Source organism: Barbus barbus, assembly GCF_936440315.1.
Source record: "Barbus barbus genome assembly, chromosome: 27".
Taxonomy (NCBI): Eukaryota; Metazoa; Chordata; class Actinopteri; order Cypriniformes; family Cyprinidae; genus Barbus; species Barbus barbus.
In genome coordinates, this window is record NC_136755.1 from 20,106,275 (window position 1) to 20,119,947 (window position 13,673).

Genomic DNA, 13,673 nt, shown 5'->3' on the forward strand with positions numbered 1-13,673 from the left:
ATGATGGATTTTGACGAGAGGGTTTCCGTTAGCTCCAACATGTATCTGCCCAGCTGCACGTATTACGTTCCGGGGGCTGATTTCTCCACATTGCCCTCTTTCCTTTCCCAAAGTCCGTCTTCTCGTCCAGTTACCTACTCTTACTCATCTAACCTGCCTCAGGTACAGCATGTCAGGGAGGTTACATTCCGAGACTATGCTATTGACGCCAATAAATGGCCTCACCGGGGTCCACTGGCTCAGTGTTATCCGTCGGAGGACATAGTACACAGGGAGTGTTTACCAGCGGCAACAACAGTTGGTGAAATATTCCCCAAGAATAATGCATCTGCGTATTATCACTCATCGAACTCGACCTCCGCGTCCAATTTCTACGGCAATGTTGGAAGAAACGGGGTGCTTCCTCAAACATTTGACCAGTTTTTTGACACCTCCTACGGGGGCTCGGACAGTGTAGCGAACAGCGACTATGCAGCGAGGGATAAAATGCACTCTAGCAAACAGTCAACGCCAGCGCCAGCGCCCGCACCGGAGCAGGAGTCCGAAGGAAAGGAGCGACAGGAGACCAGTAGCCCCGAATCGTCTTCCGGAAACAACGAGGAAAAGACTAGCGGTGCGAGCAGTAAGTATGAGCTCAGCGAGACTGTCATGAGAGAAAGTTTGCAATCTTGCGCGCTCCTGTTAAATTTTTTATATGCTGTTTTATAAGCGTATAAGGTTTATGGAGGGCCTGAGATTTCCCAAACAAAACCTAGGCTACATATAAACTGAGAATCACGTGCTTTGAATTGAAATTGGCCATGAAAAGACTCAAAGCTAGCGCATTTTTAACTTGAACTTTAAACTGTATTTAAGTGGCCGCAGTGATTTCACAGGATTGTTTACAAGTCAAGAGTAACAAGCGCCTAGTTATTTTCTGGTAATTAATACATGTTAAAAAAAAAGTAAAAATACATTATATGCTAGTATAAAATATATATATATTTTAAATTTGACAACCCTTTAGATAGAAAATCTTTTGTTTGTAGCCTAAATAAACTTTAGATATAGATTTGTCTTTGTATTTAACCTTAATAATGACAATCATATATAGATAGATAGATAGATAGATAGATAGATAGATTATAGAAAGATAGACAGATAGATATATATTGCGTGTACTGTACTAATTTAACTGTATACTTATTTTCATAGGCTATATAATAATCTTATTTTTCATAATCTAACCCTTTGGAGTAAAGATCGTTTGTTTATTGGTCATTTTCTGTTAGGTGGACCCAGGGTTCGCAAGAAGAGATGTCCCTATACTAAATTTCAAATCCGGGAGCTCGAGATGGAATTTTTCTTCAGCGTGTACATCAACAAAGAGAAACGACTTCAGCTCTCACGGATGCTTAACCTCACCGATCGTCAAGTGAAAATTTGGTTCCAGAACCGGCGGATGAAGGAAAAGAAACTAAATCGGGACCGGTTACAGTACTACAGTACCAACCCACTGCTCTAGGGCAAGGAAATAACAACAGATACAATACAGCAGCTGCAGTAATGAGATCACAAACGAGACGTTATACAGACTCTCAGCGGTTAACTTCAAGTTCGTGACAAGGCACCATTCACGTGTATAGAATTATAGAGAGCATAGCCTATATGACATTGAAATTCACATTTTAAATACGGGTTGTTTGCGCTCGTAATAGATAAATGTATACCATTTTTGGCGAACAGAAACAATTTAATTTAGAGCTCGTGATACACACTGAACATGGACTATTCCGCTTGCAGCTGTGATGGACTACGCGAAGATTGAGTGAAACTGGCTGAAATATTTGGGTCTAAACAAGGAAAGGTTTTTGACAAGCCATTCCTATGGCGTGTTAATTTTTTTTTTTGTGTGGAGGAATGTTGTACAGTTTGGCGTAATGACTTTGGTGTGACCAAATATATATTTTTAAAAACTGCTAACATGTTAGTGTGACTGCTCCCCGTTTCCAAATTATTTATTTGATTTGCCACCAAATATAACTTTCATCCATCGTTGTTAGTGAACGTCTTTAAGCAATAACACTTTCTTCTACGGCTGTCTCTCGGGAATGTAAACGACTCATTACAAGCAACTGTGTACTGACTAAAATGCGATCATTTTCACTTGCTGCAAACTCTGTGAACACAGAAATTAAACAGACAGCGAGCCTGACCGAACGGAGAACATGCAATCTCGCTGAATCTCATCCCCAATCATAAACATTTTCGTACTCGAAATAGATCATCTTTATGAAGTGGACTCAAGTGGATCTCAAGCTTAAGAAATAACGTTTTCACAATGACCTTATTCGCCCATGTTCTACTCTGCACCACTATGAACATTATCCTGGGGTTAAAATAGGGTTTGGCTGATTGTAATTCAGAAAATCATCTTTACAATATATACTTCCTAAATTAAATAATTAAAGGGGTACGACGTATTTGTAGTACACCGTTTTCTTTTCAAATATATCTATAATTGCATATCCATATATATAATAAAATAATTATATATATTATGCATGAGTATACACTTGCGCATTATGTGCATTTATATAAAAAAGCAATGTTTTGTTTTGTTTTTATTCTTTTTCTTAAGAACTCTCTCGGACCATAAGAAGAAGCGATTGTTATGGCAGTTATACCGTCACAGTGGTTACAGTAGGCCTACTATTTGCAGTTATCATCTGAATGTTTTTGGCCGTATTCGTATAGTGTTCATATATGACAGCCTAAGAGCATTAAACTAATACAGTGGGAGAGAGAAAGAAAGTAGAAAGTAGAAGAAAGGGGAGAGAAAGACTGAGCTTTATGGTTACTTGCTGCAGAGCGACATGGCCTGGCAGGCGCATCCTTTGAGGCTCTGAGGAATAACCACCTAATTACGGGGACATCCTCCTTGTTGCTTCAGCAACACGACCATAAAAGCTGTCTATGTCTGGAGCATTTGGGCAATTGCAGTGTGGTGTCATAAACCTTCTGAGAACCAAGGTTATTAGCCACGATTCCAAGGAGACAGAGGCTAAGGGTTTTGACGTGCTGCTTTCAGGAGTGCTCGTGTGCTTTCTGCCTGTTGTATTAATTTCACACTAAAAGTTTTTCCCTGGCGTGCGTTGTGCTGTTTTCTGTTTTTTATTTATTACTTTTTATTACTTGTTTTTATTTTATTTGAGTTTTTCTCTATTTACATATTGACTTACATATTGACAACTGTCCCACGAGTAGGTTCAAATGGCCTCCGTTGGGAGGCACTCGTGAGATCAATGTCATGACCGTGGGTCATTGATTGAACAGGAGGATAGTTGCAGACTCAAATGTTTGAATGTCAGATCGTTGAATCGTTGTTTTGATGTTGCCTCAATATATATATAATATGGTCGATAAAGAGTTCAACTAGTTCGGGTTCGATGAAACATACCAAATTCCCTGCAGGTGTTCCGACCTATGCCTTAAATTCAGACAGTCACTAAAACATTCCACATCTTTAACCATCTGGAACAGAGCACGCATTAAATGTCCACTGTTCTTATTTTATTAAATAGCCTATGATAGTGGAAAATATTACGGTATTAAAAATTCACTTTTACCACTGAATCAAAACGTTTATGGCAAATGAACTAGGCCCTTATGCTCCGTCGATTAAGAAATCCATTAAGGATATACCAAAAACGGTTTCGCTTATATCTTTGAGCAAGATTAATAGAGATTTTTTTTTTACAAAAATGGCCAAGCTAATTTATAGCCAGCTGCAATCAAGGATTAATTGGTCTAAAAAATGACGCACTTCGTTCATTCGAGCTTTCAGCGATGATCGAACATTAAGGGGAGAACAGTGATGCTGTCTGAACAGCTCTTTTTTTCTCTCCCGTTGACAAATTATATTATGTCATTTAAAATGGTGTTTGTAATTGTGATACATAATCGTGCCTTTCCGCATTAGGACTTAAATAACAGCGTGAAGTGGTGAGAGCAGACGGACGGGTAGTGTTACAGTGCGTGAGGACTATTTGTCTCTAGTGCAAAATAAATGCTTCCGCTGATAGCAATAAAATGTGATATTTCTGTTCTTGAGTTTCTCTTACAGCGAACTCGATCTTGGGAACAAAGAAACTTGGAAATGAAAGGGTTGAGTTTATTTAGCATTTCAGATTTGGCAGGTAGCCTATAATAACTAAAACACATAAGCCTATGAAATTATGTTTAGATCGACAAATATTAAATATGTATTGAGTTGTTATGCGTTACACGATGAAGACGGAAATAGTAATGTCTGTATGTGTAAGTGCATGTTAGTGTAGTCCCCAAATTAGGCCTAATGAGGCCTAAACCTAGTCTTGTCTATTTCCCATATTCCAGTCTAAAGACTAATAAGATACATTTATTGTTTTAAGGTGGTGGATTACTTAGCCTATGATCTGTACTAAAGACAAACAAAATACAACCATAAAAATGATGAGTTTTTCTGTAGCCCTATCACATTTTTAAATTAAAGGTTTATGATTCAGAAAATTTTATAAGGAAGAATAAACACGAAAGCAGGGAAAAGGTATTGTTAGCAACATTATTTTAATGTCCACAGTTCCTTAAATTACTTACATTGTTACATTAACTTCATAAAAAAGTAAATAAGGGTTAGAGCAGTCTTATTTATATTAGGCTATTAAAAAACATTTTATAAAAAGATAAAGGCTAGCCTAAGAAATGTGGACATATTTTGGAATATAAGCGATAAATCCAACGCTATCTCACGGCAATTCGTACGTATTTTACGAGGTGGCTAATTCGTACGAATTCGTACGACCTCACTCGTACGATTTAGTACGATTTGTCTAAACCCCAGTGATGGGTAGGTTTAGGGGCGGGGTTAGGTGTAGGTCATTCGTACAAATTCATACGAATTGGCAACTCGTAAAATACGTACGACTTAGCTAAAATCGTATGAATTTGTACGAGTGAGGTCGTACGAATTCGTACGAATTAGCCACCTCGTAAAATATGTACGAATTGCCCTTTTTCACGTTTATTTTTAAACTTGAATTTGAACAAGCCAGTGTCAGTGTCAATACAGCGTGAAACGTTGTTCTGTCTGTGTTTTGTTTGCTTTGTTTTAGCATGTGGATATTTAAATGATTCGAAAAATTTATAATAGCCTACGTTGAATTTGAAAACTGTACTTTCTAATGTGTGCACCAGAAATGGCAGTAGTGTTATTTTTTCTCAGACATAGGCTAATTCTACAAATACTTAATATTAATTAAAGAATTAACATTTAGCTTATGTTTTGATGTTAACACTGTTGATAAACTGACTCTCCTAATTTCGATCTATATGTTTTGAATTCGAAAATGTATGTGCTTGTTAATACAGGCCTTGTTTATTCTAATTTTAATGCATGTTTTAAAACTGAGGGTGAAAAAAAAAATTGTGGCAACCCGCAATTTCACACATGCACACATGTTTTAGCTCGTGTGCGCGAGGTTGAGCGCAGAATGGCGCATAGCGCAAGAATCTAGTCGTTCCACATCTGGTCTTCTCTGCATTCCAAACTTTGCCGCTATACAGACAGGTGACGCAGGCTTGGAGGGGTGTGGCTCTTTGTGTTTCCAGGCTCCAACTGGTTGAAACGTGCTCACTGAATTGATCGAGGACACCTCAGCACACCCAGCTTGTCAAACGAAGTAAATGACCACCAATGAGCTTTCTCATGCACTATCCCCTAATGGCGTGGGATGTGTTAGCACAAAAGGGAGTGAGTGCCTTTTGGATTCCCTAAATAATAAGCGGACTGAACCTGGCAGCTAGATAAGCATCAGTAACCGGAGTTTGGCTTCTTACTTTGAAAAGCTACATTACTCAACCCAGCAAAACTTCAAACAAATGTGGCTGCTCAAACCATAACTGTGACCAGCATGGCGATGTGGTTGGAGCAGCTCGTGTCGCATCGTTAATGCATTTTACCACTGTCCTCAGGACATCAAAGAATTTCGAGCCACGGATATGCACTAAAGTAGCATCCAGCCAAACCTGAAAGAGGATTATGGTTCACGGAATGCGTCGGGTTTGTGCTAGGATCCGATTCCTATCTTGCAGGAATAAAGGCCATCTGACGTCGAGCCTAGTCACTGCAGTGGCTGCCTATTTAGACTTCCACATATTTATTATCAAGCAAACAAGATGGAGATGATATTAGTGTTGTCTATACGCCGGATGGCAACGATGAGGAAAAAGCACAGGAAACGCAACCCGGAAACGTAGCACAATCGGCAAATATGTCAGACTTGCTTGGTGCAATGTGGCAAAGGTAAGGTCTGTTTAGGTCAGGTCTTCAATTTGATACTATTAATTAATTACTAACATTCATTTGAAGCCATTTGTATTCATCTGGTGCAGAGACTATATAATATAGGCTACAATAGGTCTATAGCCTAGCTAAATTGCATGTTAAATAAATTGGAATTGTATACAAATCCAAATGAATGTATATATCCAGACATTTACTGACAGAAAAATACTCTTAAACAACATAAACATAAAATGCTACACGACAGAATATGCATGGCTCAGTTAAAAAAAAAAAGTTTAGATTCTAAACGGTGTCGATCGAGTGCGACGTATCAATATACATTAATAAAAAGGCATATACTACAAAATATGCTTAAAATAAGTCTGTATGTCACTTTTGGTATATAAAAAAATATACAGTAGCCTAATATTATGATATTCCTTTCCTAAATTTTCGACATTCCGTTCCTTTTTCATAAAATTTCTCAAATATTTTTACTTTGTGTTTTATTTTGAAAATAAATGTCTGAAACAACACACATTTAATTATGCAGACCATGAAACTATTTATTATGCAGCCCCATTTTGCTGTCACTAGCTTTACTAATAGCCTACATGTGCTATCTTGGAGTGTTCAGCAAACTGGCTAACGGAAGACTTTCCGGAAGAAGCGCTGTCCTTACAAACCTTAGAGCTGGAGAAGAAGTTCGTCTACAGTCTACAAGATGTTCTTGACTCAGGAGCGCCGCCTAGAAATCAACCGCAATGTGCATCCGACAGAAGGCAATTCAAAATATAGCCTAGTTCCAGAATCGCCGTAGGAAAATTGAGAAAATGACGAGCGCAAAAGAAGGAATCCTCAAAGTCTGTAACGGTAATTAATTTTTTTTAATTATGAGTTTATTCTACATTTACAGTGCCATGTAAAAGTATTCATACCCCTTCAGTTTTTTCATTTTTTGTTTTGTTCCTGCTTTGTTAAACTGCTTTAAATTCCTTTTTTTCCACATCAATCTACACTCCATACACCATAATGGTAAAGCAAAAAACGTTTTTAACATCTTTGCAAATTTATTAAAAATAAAAAACTTAAATGATTCCATTGCATAAGTATTCATACCCTTATCTGGGACAGTTGATATTTAGCTCAGGAGCATACATATTGCTTGTAGATGTCACTACACTTCGAGTAAAGTTAACTTGTGGCTAATTCAATTGAATAAGGCACATACGTCTTAATAAAAGGTCTGACAGCTGATAATGCATATCAGAGCAAAAGCCAAGCCCCGAGGTCAAAAGAACTGCCTGTAGAGCTCAGAAACAGGTTTGTGTCAAGCCACACATCTGGGGAAAAGTTCAGAAAAAAAGTCTGCTTCACTGAAGGGTCACAGAAGCATGTAGTCTCTGTTACCCTTAATGGAAGAAGTTTGAAACAACCAGGACTCTTCCTAGAGCTGGACATCTGTTCAAACTGAGCAACTGATGGAGAAGGGCTTTGGTTAGTGTGGTGACCAAGAACCTGATGGTCACTGTAGTTGAGCTCCATGATCATATCCAGTCTGAGCTTTATGGCGGTGCGGCAAGACTCAATCCTCTTTTCTGCGAAGACACATGAAAACACACTTGGAATGTGTAGAAAAGCACCTAAAGGACCCTCAGACTCAAGATTCTCTGGTCTGATGAACCTCAATTCCAAACATCATGTTTGAAGGAAACCAGCTCTGCTCATCACCTGCAGAGTACCATCCCAAAAGTAAAGTGTGCTGGTAGCAGCCTCGTGCTGTGGGGCTGTTTTTCAGCGGCAGGGACTGAGGGACTCATCAGAGTAGAAGAAATACTTAATGCACCAAAATATTGAGATAGCCTTAATGAAAATCTAGTCCAGAGCATTCAGAACCTCAGACTGGGCAGAAGGTTCACCTTCCGACACGACAATGACCCTATGCACACAGCAAGAGTCAATTATAGACAATTCTGTGAATGTCCTTGAGAGGCCCAGCCAGAGCCTGAGCTTCAACCCAATGAAATATTTCTGGAGAAACCTGAACATTTGCATCTGCCCCATCCATATTCCAAGGTGAAGAAGGGCAGATAATTGCCATATGCTGATGAGCAAAGCTTTTTGCATCAAACAAAAAAGACTTGAGACTGTAAAGGTGCTTTAGCTAAATAGTTAGTTCAGGGAATGAATACTTATGCAATGTGCTTATTTCAGTTTTTTTATATTAAATTTACGAATCTGTGACAGTTCTGTTTTTGCTTTGTCAATATGGTGTATGGAGTGTAGATTGATGTGGAAAAAAAGTAATTTAAAGCAGTTTAACATAAGGCAGCAACATAACAAAATGTGAAAAAAATGAAGGGGTATGAACACTTTTGCAAGGCACTGTATATATATACATATATACGTACATAAGTGCATATAAATTAACCACATGATTATTGTTCTATATATACAACCCGAATTCCGGAAATGTAGGGACGTTTTTTTTTGTTGTTGAATAAAATGAAAACTAAAAGACTTTCAAATCACATGAGCCAATATTTTATTCACAATAGAACATAGAGAACATAACAAATGTTTAAACTGAGAAATTTTACACTTTTATCCACTAAATGAGCTCCTATCAAATGTGATGCCTGCTACAGGTCTCAAAAAAGCTGCCACGGGGCAACAAAGGGCTGAAAATGCAAGAAATTTTGATTACATCAGGTCTGTAACATGATTAGCTATAAAATGGATGTCTTAGAGAGACAGAGTCTCTCAGAAGTAAAGATAGGCAGAGGCTCTCCAATCTGTGAAAGAGTGCGTAAAAAGACTGTGGAATACTTTAAAAACAACGTTCCTCAATGTCAAATTGCAAAGGCTTTGCAAATCTCATCATCTACAGTGCATAACATCATCAAAAGATTCAGAGAAACTGGAGAAATATCTGTGCGTAAGTGACAAGACCAAAGACTTGTGTTGGATGCCCGTGGTCTTCGGGCCCCCAGACGACACTGCATCACTCATCGGCATGATTCTGTCATTGACATTATTAATGGTCCCAGGAATACTTCCAGAAACCACTGTCGGTAAACACAATCCACCGTGCCATCAGCAGATGACAACTAAAGCTCTATCATGCAAAAAGGAAGTCATATGTGAACATGGTCTAGAAGCGCCGTCGTGTCCTGTGGGCCAAGGCTCATTTAAAATGGACTGTTTCAAAGTGGAAAAGTGTTCTATGGTCAGACGAGTCTAAATTTGACATTCTTGTTGGAAATAACAGACATCGTGTCCTCTGGGCTAAAGAAGAGGAGGGAGACCTTCCAGCGTGTTATCAGCGTTCAGTTCAAAAGCCTGCATCTCTGATGGTATGGGGGTGCATAAGTGATTTATGCAATTTAAAAGATAAATTTAGGAAGATTACAATTTTTTTATAAATTTTGGCAGCTTGCATGTGTTGGAAGGCACTGAATACTGAAAGGTGTATATAAAGGTTTTAGAGCAACATATGCTCCCCTCCAGACAACGTCTATTTCAAGGAAGGCCTTGTGTATTTCAGCAGGACAATGCAAAACCACGTACTTCAGCTATTGCAACAGCATGGCTTCGTAGTAGAAGAGTCCGGTTCTGAATTGGCCTGCCTGCAGTCCAGTTCTTTCACCTATACAGAGAACATTTGGTGCATCATTAAATGAAAATATACGTCAAAGATGACCATGAACTCTTCAGCAGCTGGAAACCTACATCAGGCAAGAATGGGACCAAATTCCCACAACAAAACTCCAGAAACTCATAACCTCAATGCCCTGACTACTTCAAACTGTTTTGAAAAGAAGAGGAGATGCTACTCCATGGTAAACATGCCCCCATCTCAACTATTTTGAGACCTGTAGCAGGTATCAAATTTGAAATGAGCTGATTTTGTGCATAAAATGTGAAAATTTCTCAGTTTAAACATTTGTTATCTATGTTCTATTGTGAATAAAAAAATTGGCTCATGTGATTTGAAATTCTTTTAGGTTTCATTTTATTCAAATTTAAAAACACTTCCCAACATTTCCGGAATTCGGGTTGTGTGTGTGTGTATACACACACATATATATAAGGCCTATATATGTTGGCTATATGTATGTATGTATGTATGTATGTATGTATGTATGTATGTATGTATGTTTGTATGAGCCCGGACTCATGAAAATGCGTATAAATAGTACGCCAAATAAAAACATAAATCTCGTGGTATTGATATGGAAAAAAAATGACTTTGGAGTGCATATGATACGCACGTGTTTGGCGTGCTGTGCATATAATACGCAGTTTTCGCGTGCATATACTAAATTTGTATGAAATGCAGTTGTCGCATATATATGATACGCATCTACCCCACAAACCTAATCCTACCCATTGCGTAGCATATGCATGCCAAAGTCGATTTTTTTGCGTATCAATACCACGAGTTTTTGTTTTTATTTGGCGTGCTATTTATAAACACTTTCACGAGATCGGGTTGTATATATATATATATGTGTGTGTGTGTGTTTGTTTGTTTGTTTGCCCTTTTAATTTTATACTTGTTTCCTCATTTTTGGGAGAACAATAGCCTAATCATGTGATTCATTTACCAACGTGTCAATGTATATGATTTCGCTTTGTTCTTGCCATGCCTAATAGGCTATGTTTAGTATGTTAACATTGTGCAAAAGAAACAATTGAATACATTTATTATATTGCAATTATGCTATTTATTTTTAAAATCGCAATGCAGGCTACTTATTTTTCTTTATTATTAGGCATTATTCAAGAATCATGAAAATTGTATTCTCGCACATGCGTTTTATTTTTATAAAAGTGATCCTGGCTATATACTACAGCATAGGTTACTTGCAAAGGCGCTGTTGTGAATTCAGATCGCCATATCTTAAACTGTATTCTCCACAAGGAAATTGTAAACCATTGTAATGTTTGGGAATTTCGCGTGTAGATCGATCGATCTATCTATCTATCTATCTATCTATCTATCTATCTATCTATCTATCTATCTATCTATCTATCTATCTATCTATCTATCTATCTATCTATCTATCTATCTATCTATCTATCTATCTATCTATCTATCTATCTATCTATCTATCTATCTATCTATCTATCTATCTTCTAGTATGAAACCTCAGTGTAAAACAAATGATTTAGTGTTCTGGCATCGGATAAAGAATGTGCTTCTATGTGTCTAAATTTAAACATAGGCTATAATGTTGGTTTTCAGTGTATATTTTGTATTTGTGCTTATATGACTTTTGATGAGCTATGCTGTGAAAGGGTAGAGTTAGATGCAGCCTATTAAGTTGATTTTTGAAGTCAAATTTCGTTTTGCAGTGAAATTTCCCGTTATCTCCGGCGGAAATGTATATTTATTCATACTTCAGCGAAGGACCACAACATGTACAGACACCGTGGTATTATGGCGAGTTTAGTCTGCTTTTGTGGCATTTTATTGCTGGCTACTTTATGAGGCTCACTTTTCTGAGTGACTGCCCTCAGTACAGACTGGATGGAGGCAAGAATGAAGACGTTCGGATGTCAGGCGATGGAAAACAGTTTTTTTTTTTGGTTCGCCGTTTCATTTAAATCAAGTTAACACAGGTAAGATGCGATTCTGATTTGAATAGTCTTGTCTGTTACGAAAAACGTATGTTGTTTGATAGAAAATGCATAGCTATTATAGATTAGATGAAAGGTAATGCGGGCGATTTGTTTTGATATCATTAGTTGTTTTGTCTGAAGAGTTGAATGCAGACTGTTGAGTGGTTTAGGTAGTTTCATGTTGTTGGGATTGTATATTTAAACTCTGCAACACGAAACTGTCTTAATTGCCCCAGTTTCAGTCGTCCGTAACCTAAGATCTACTTTTTTTTCACCAAGCGGACATCGAAAGAGTCCCAAATAATTTTAAACTCCCATCAAATGTTAAGCATTATTATTATTTCAGAAAATGCCTTTTGAACACAATCGCCGTAAATTGTTTGATGTTTGCATTTTCGGACTGAATGTAGACACTGATTTGTTGAACTCTGTGTAGACAGTACTTGACAAGGCCTCGGTTACGTCCAATACACGGCAATCGAGTCTTGTCTGTAAGCAACAGCGACCTCGGTGGCGTGCCACTGAGCTCGAGAAATTGCTTTCCCGGCTTCCGCCTAGCGCCGTAAGAAGTGTCTGAACACAAAAGGAAAGATTGGCTTTATGGTGGCTCTCCAGTACAGCTAAAGGGAATTTATTTGTGCCTAAAAAGCATAAATAACGCCTATGGTAACGTTATTGAGTTAACAAACACCCCGGTGCAGTTTACGGCATCAAAGCGCCATGCTGTTTCCGTCTTTCTCTATTCTTTTTTGCGAAGTAGTGTCGTTTCCTGCTGTAAAATAGTAAAATCCTTCTGAATGCCCTTCTGGTAATCACTGATGGACTATTAAACAGTGTGAACAATTATTTAATTATTTTAAAAAGTTATATTGCATTTTCATTGTTGTATGAGACTCACAATTACTGAGTCGATGTGAATTAGACTTTCTTCTTTTGTAGCCTATATATGTCAGTTGAAAATAAACCTGATTAAAATGGTTTTACTTGAGATTCATTTACTGTATTATGCTGTTATTTCCTTTCTTTCCTTTATTTATTTTATTTTGTTTGCTTGTGCAGGTATAGGCTAAATATTATAGAAGGCATAATAACGTCTTTTAAATGCTTTTTGTCTGGCAAACATAATTTATATCAAAATGATACATAAATGGAATCCATTTATGGCCAATGATTGCCGAATAAAACATACAATAACAATACTTATAATAATAATAACAAGTATCAATAATAATTAGGCCATATTACTAATTTGCTATATTATGTTGATATTATTTCTATTCGTGTTAATAAAAGCTCTTTGTTTTTTTAAGTGGCACTTTTTATTCTACTAAGTCACTTTGAATGCCATAGCTATTTTTATGTTGTCTTTTCGATTAAGCAGATTGATATATTTTGATAAATGTAATGTAATTGACAAATTGTATTTTCCATATTCATCGTATTCTTTGTGGATTTAATACTTCGAGACATGTAAGGCTTCTGTTTAGCTGCGACGTATATTTTTCTAGACCAATTTTTCTTAAATTTGCAAATACCAAAGATTCTAAGATTCAAAATTAATTCGAAGACTTTATATCTATAAAGAACATTCTTGCTTTTCTATAGGGATGCTACTGATACTGGTAATATACAAGCGGTAGCCGCTTACTGCATGAAGTGAACATGTAGTGAATCCAGGTCGTCATGTACAATGTACTGTAACTATTTTATCTGAGTGGTTAAAATATCAAAACTAAAACCG

The 13,673-nt window shown here is 37.3% G+C and overlaps 1 protein-coding gene across 1 annotated transcript; it reads left to right on the forward strand.

The window, feature by feature from the left end:
- LOC306847384 (homeobox protein Hox-A11a-like) lies at window positions 1-1,504 on the forward strand (the record flags this gene model as incomplete). Its single annotated transcript, XM_079381310.1, has 2 exons — window positions 1-622; window positions 1,272-1,504. 2 exons carry the CDS (start codon window positions 1-3, stop codon window positions 1,502-1,504), a joined length of 855 nt encoding a protein of 284 aa, XP_079237436.1.
- Window positions 1,505-13,673: the final 12,169 nt, after the last annotated feature.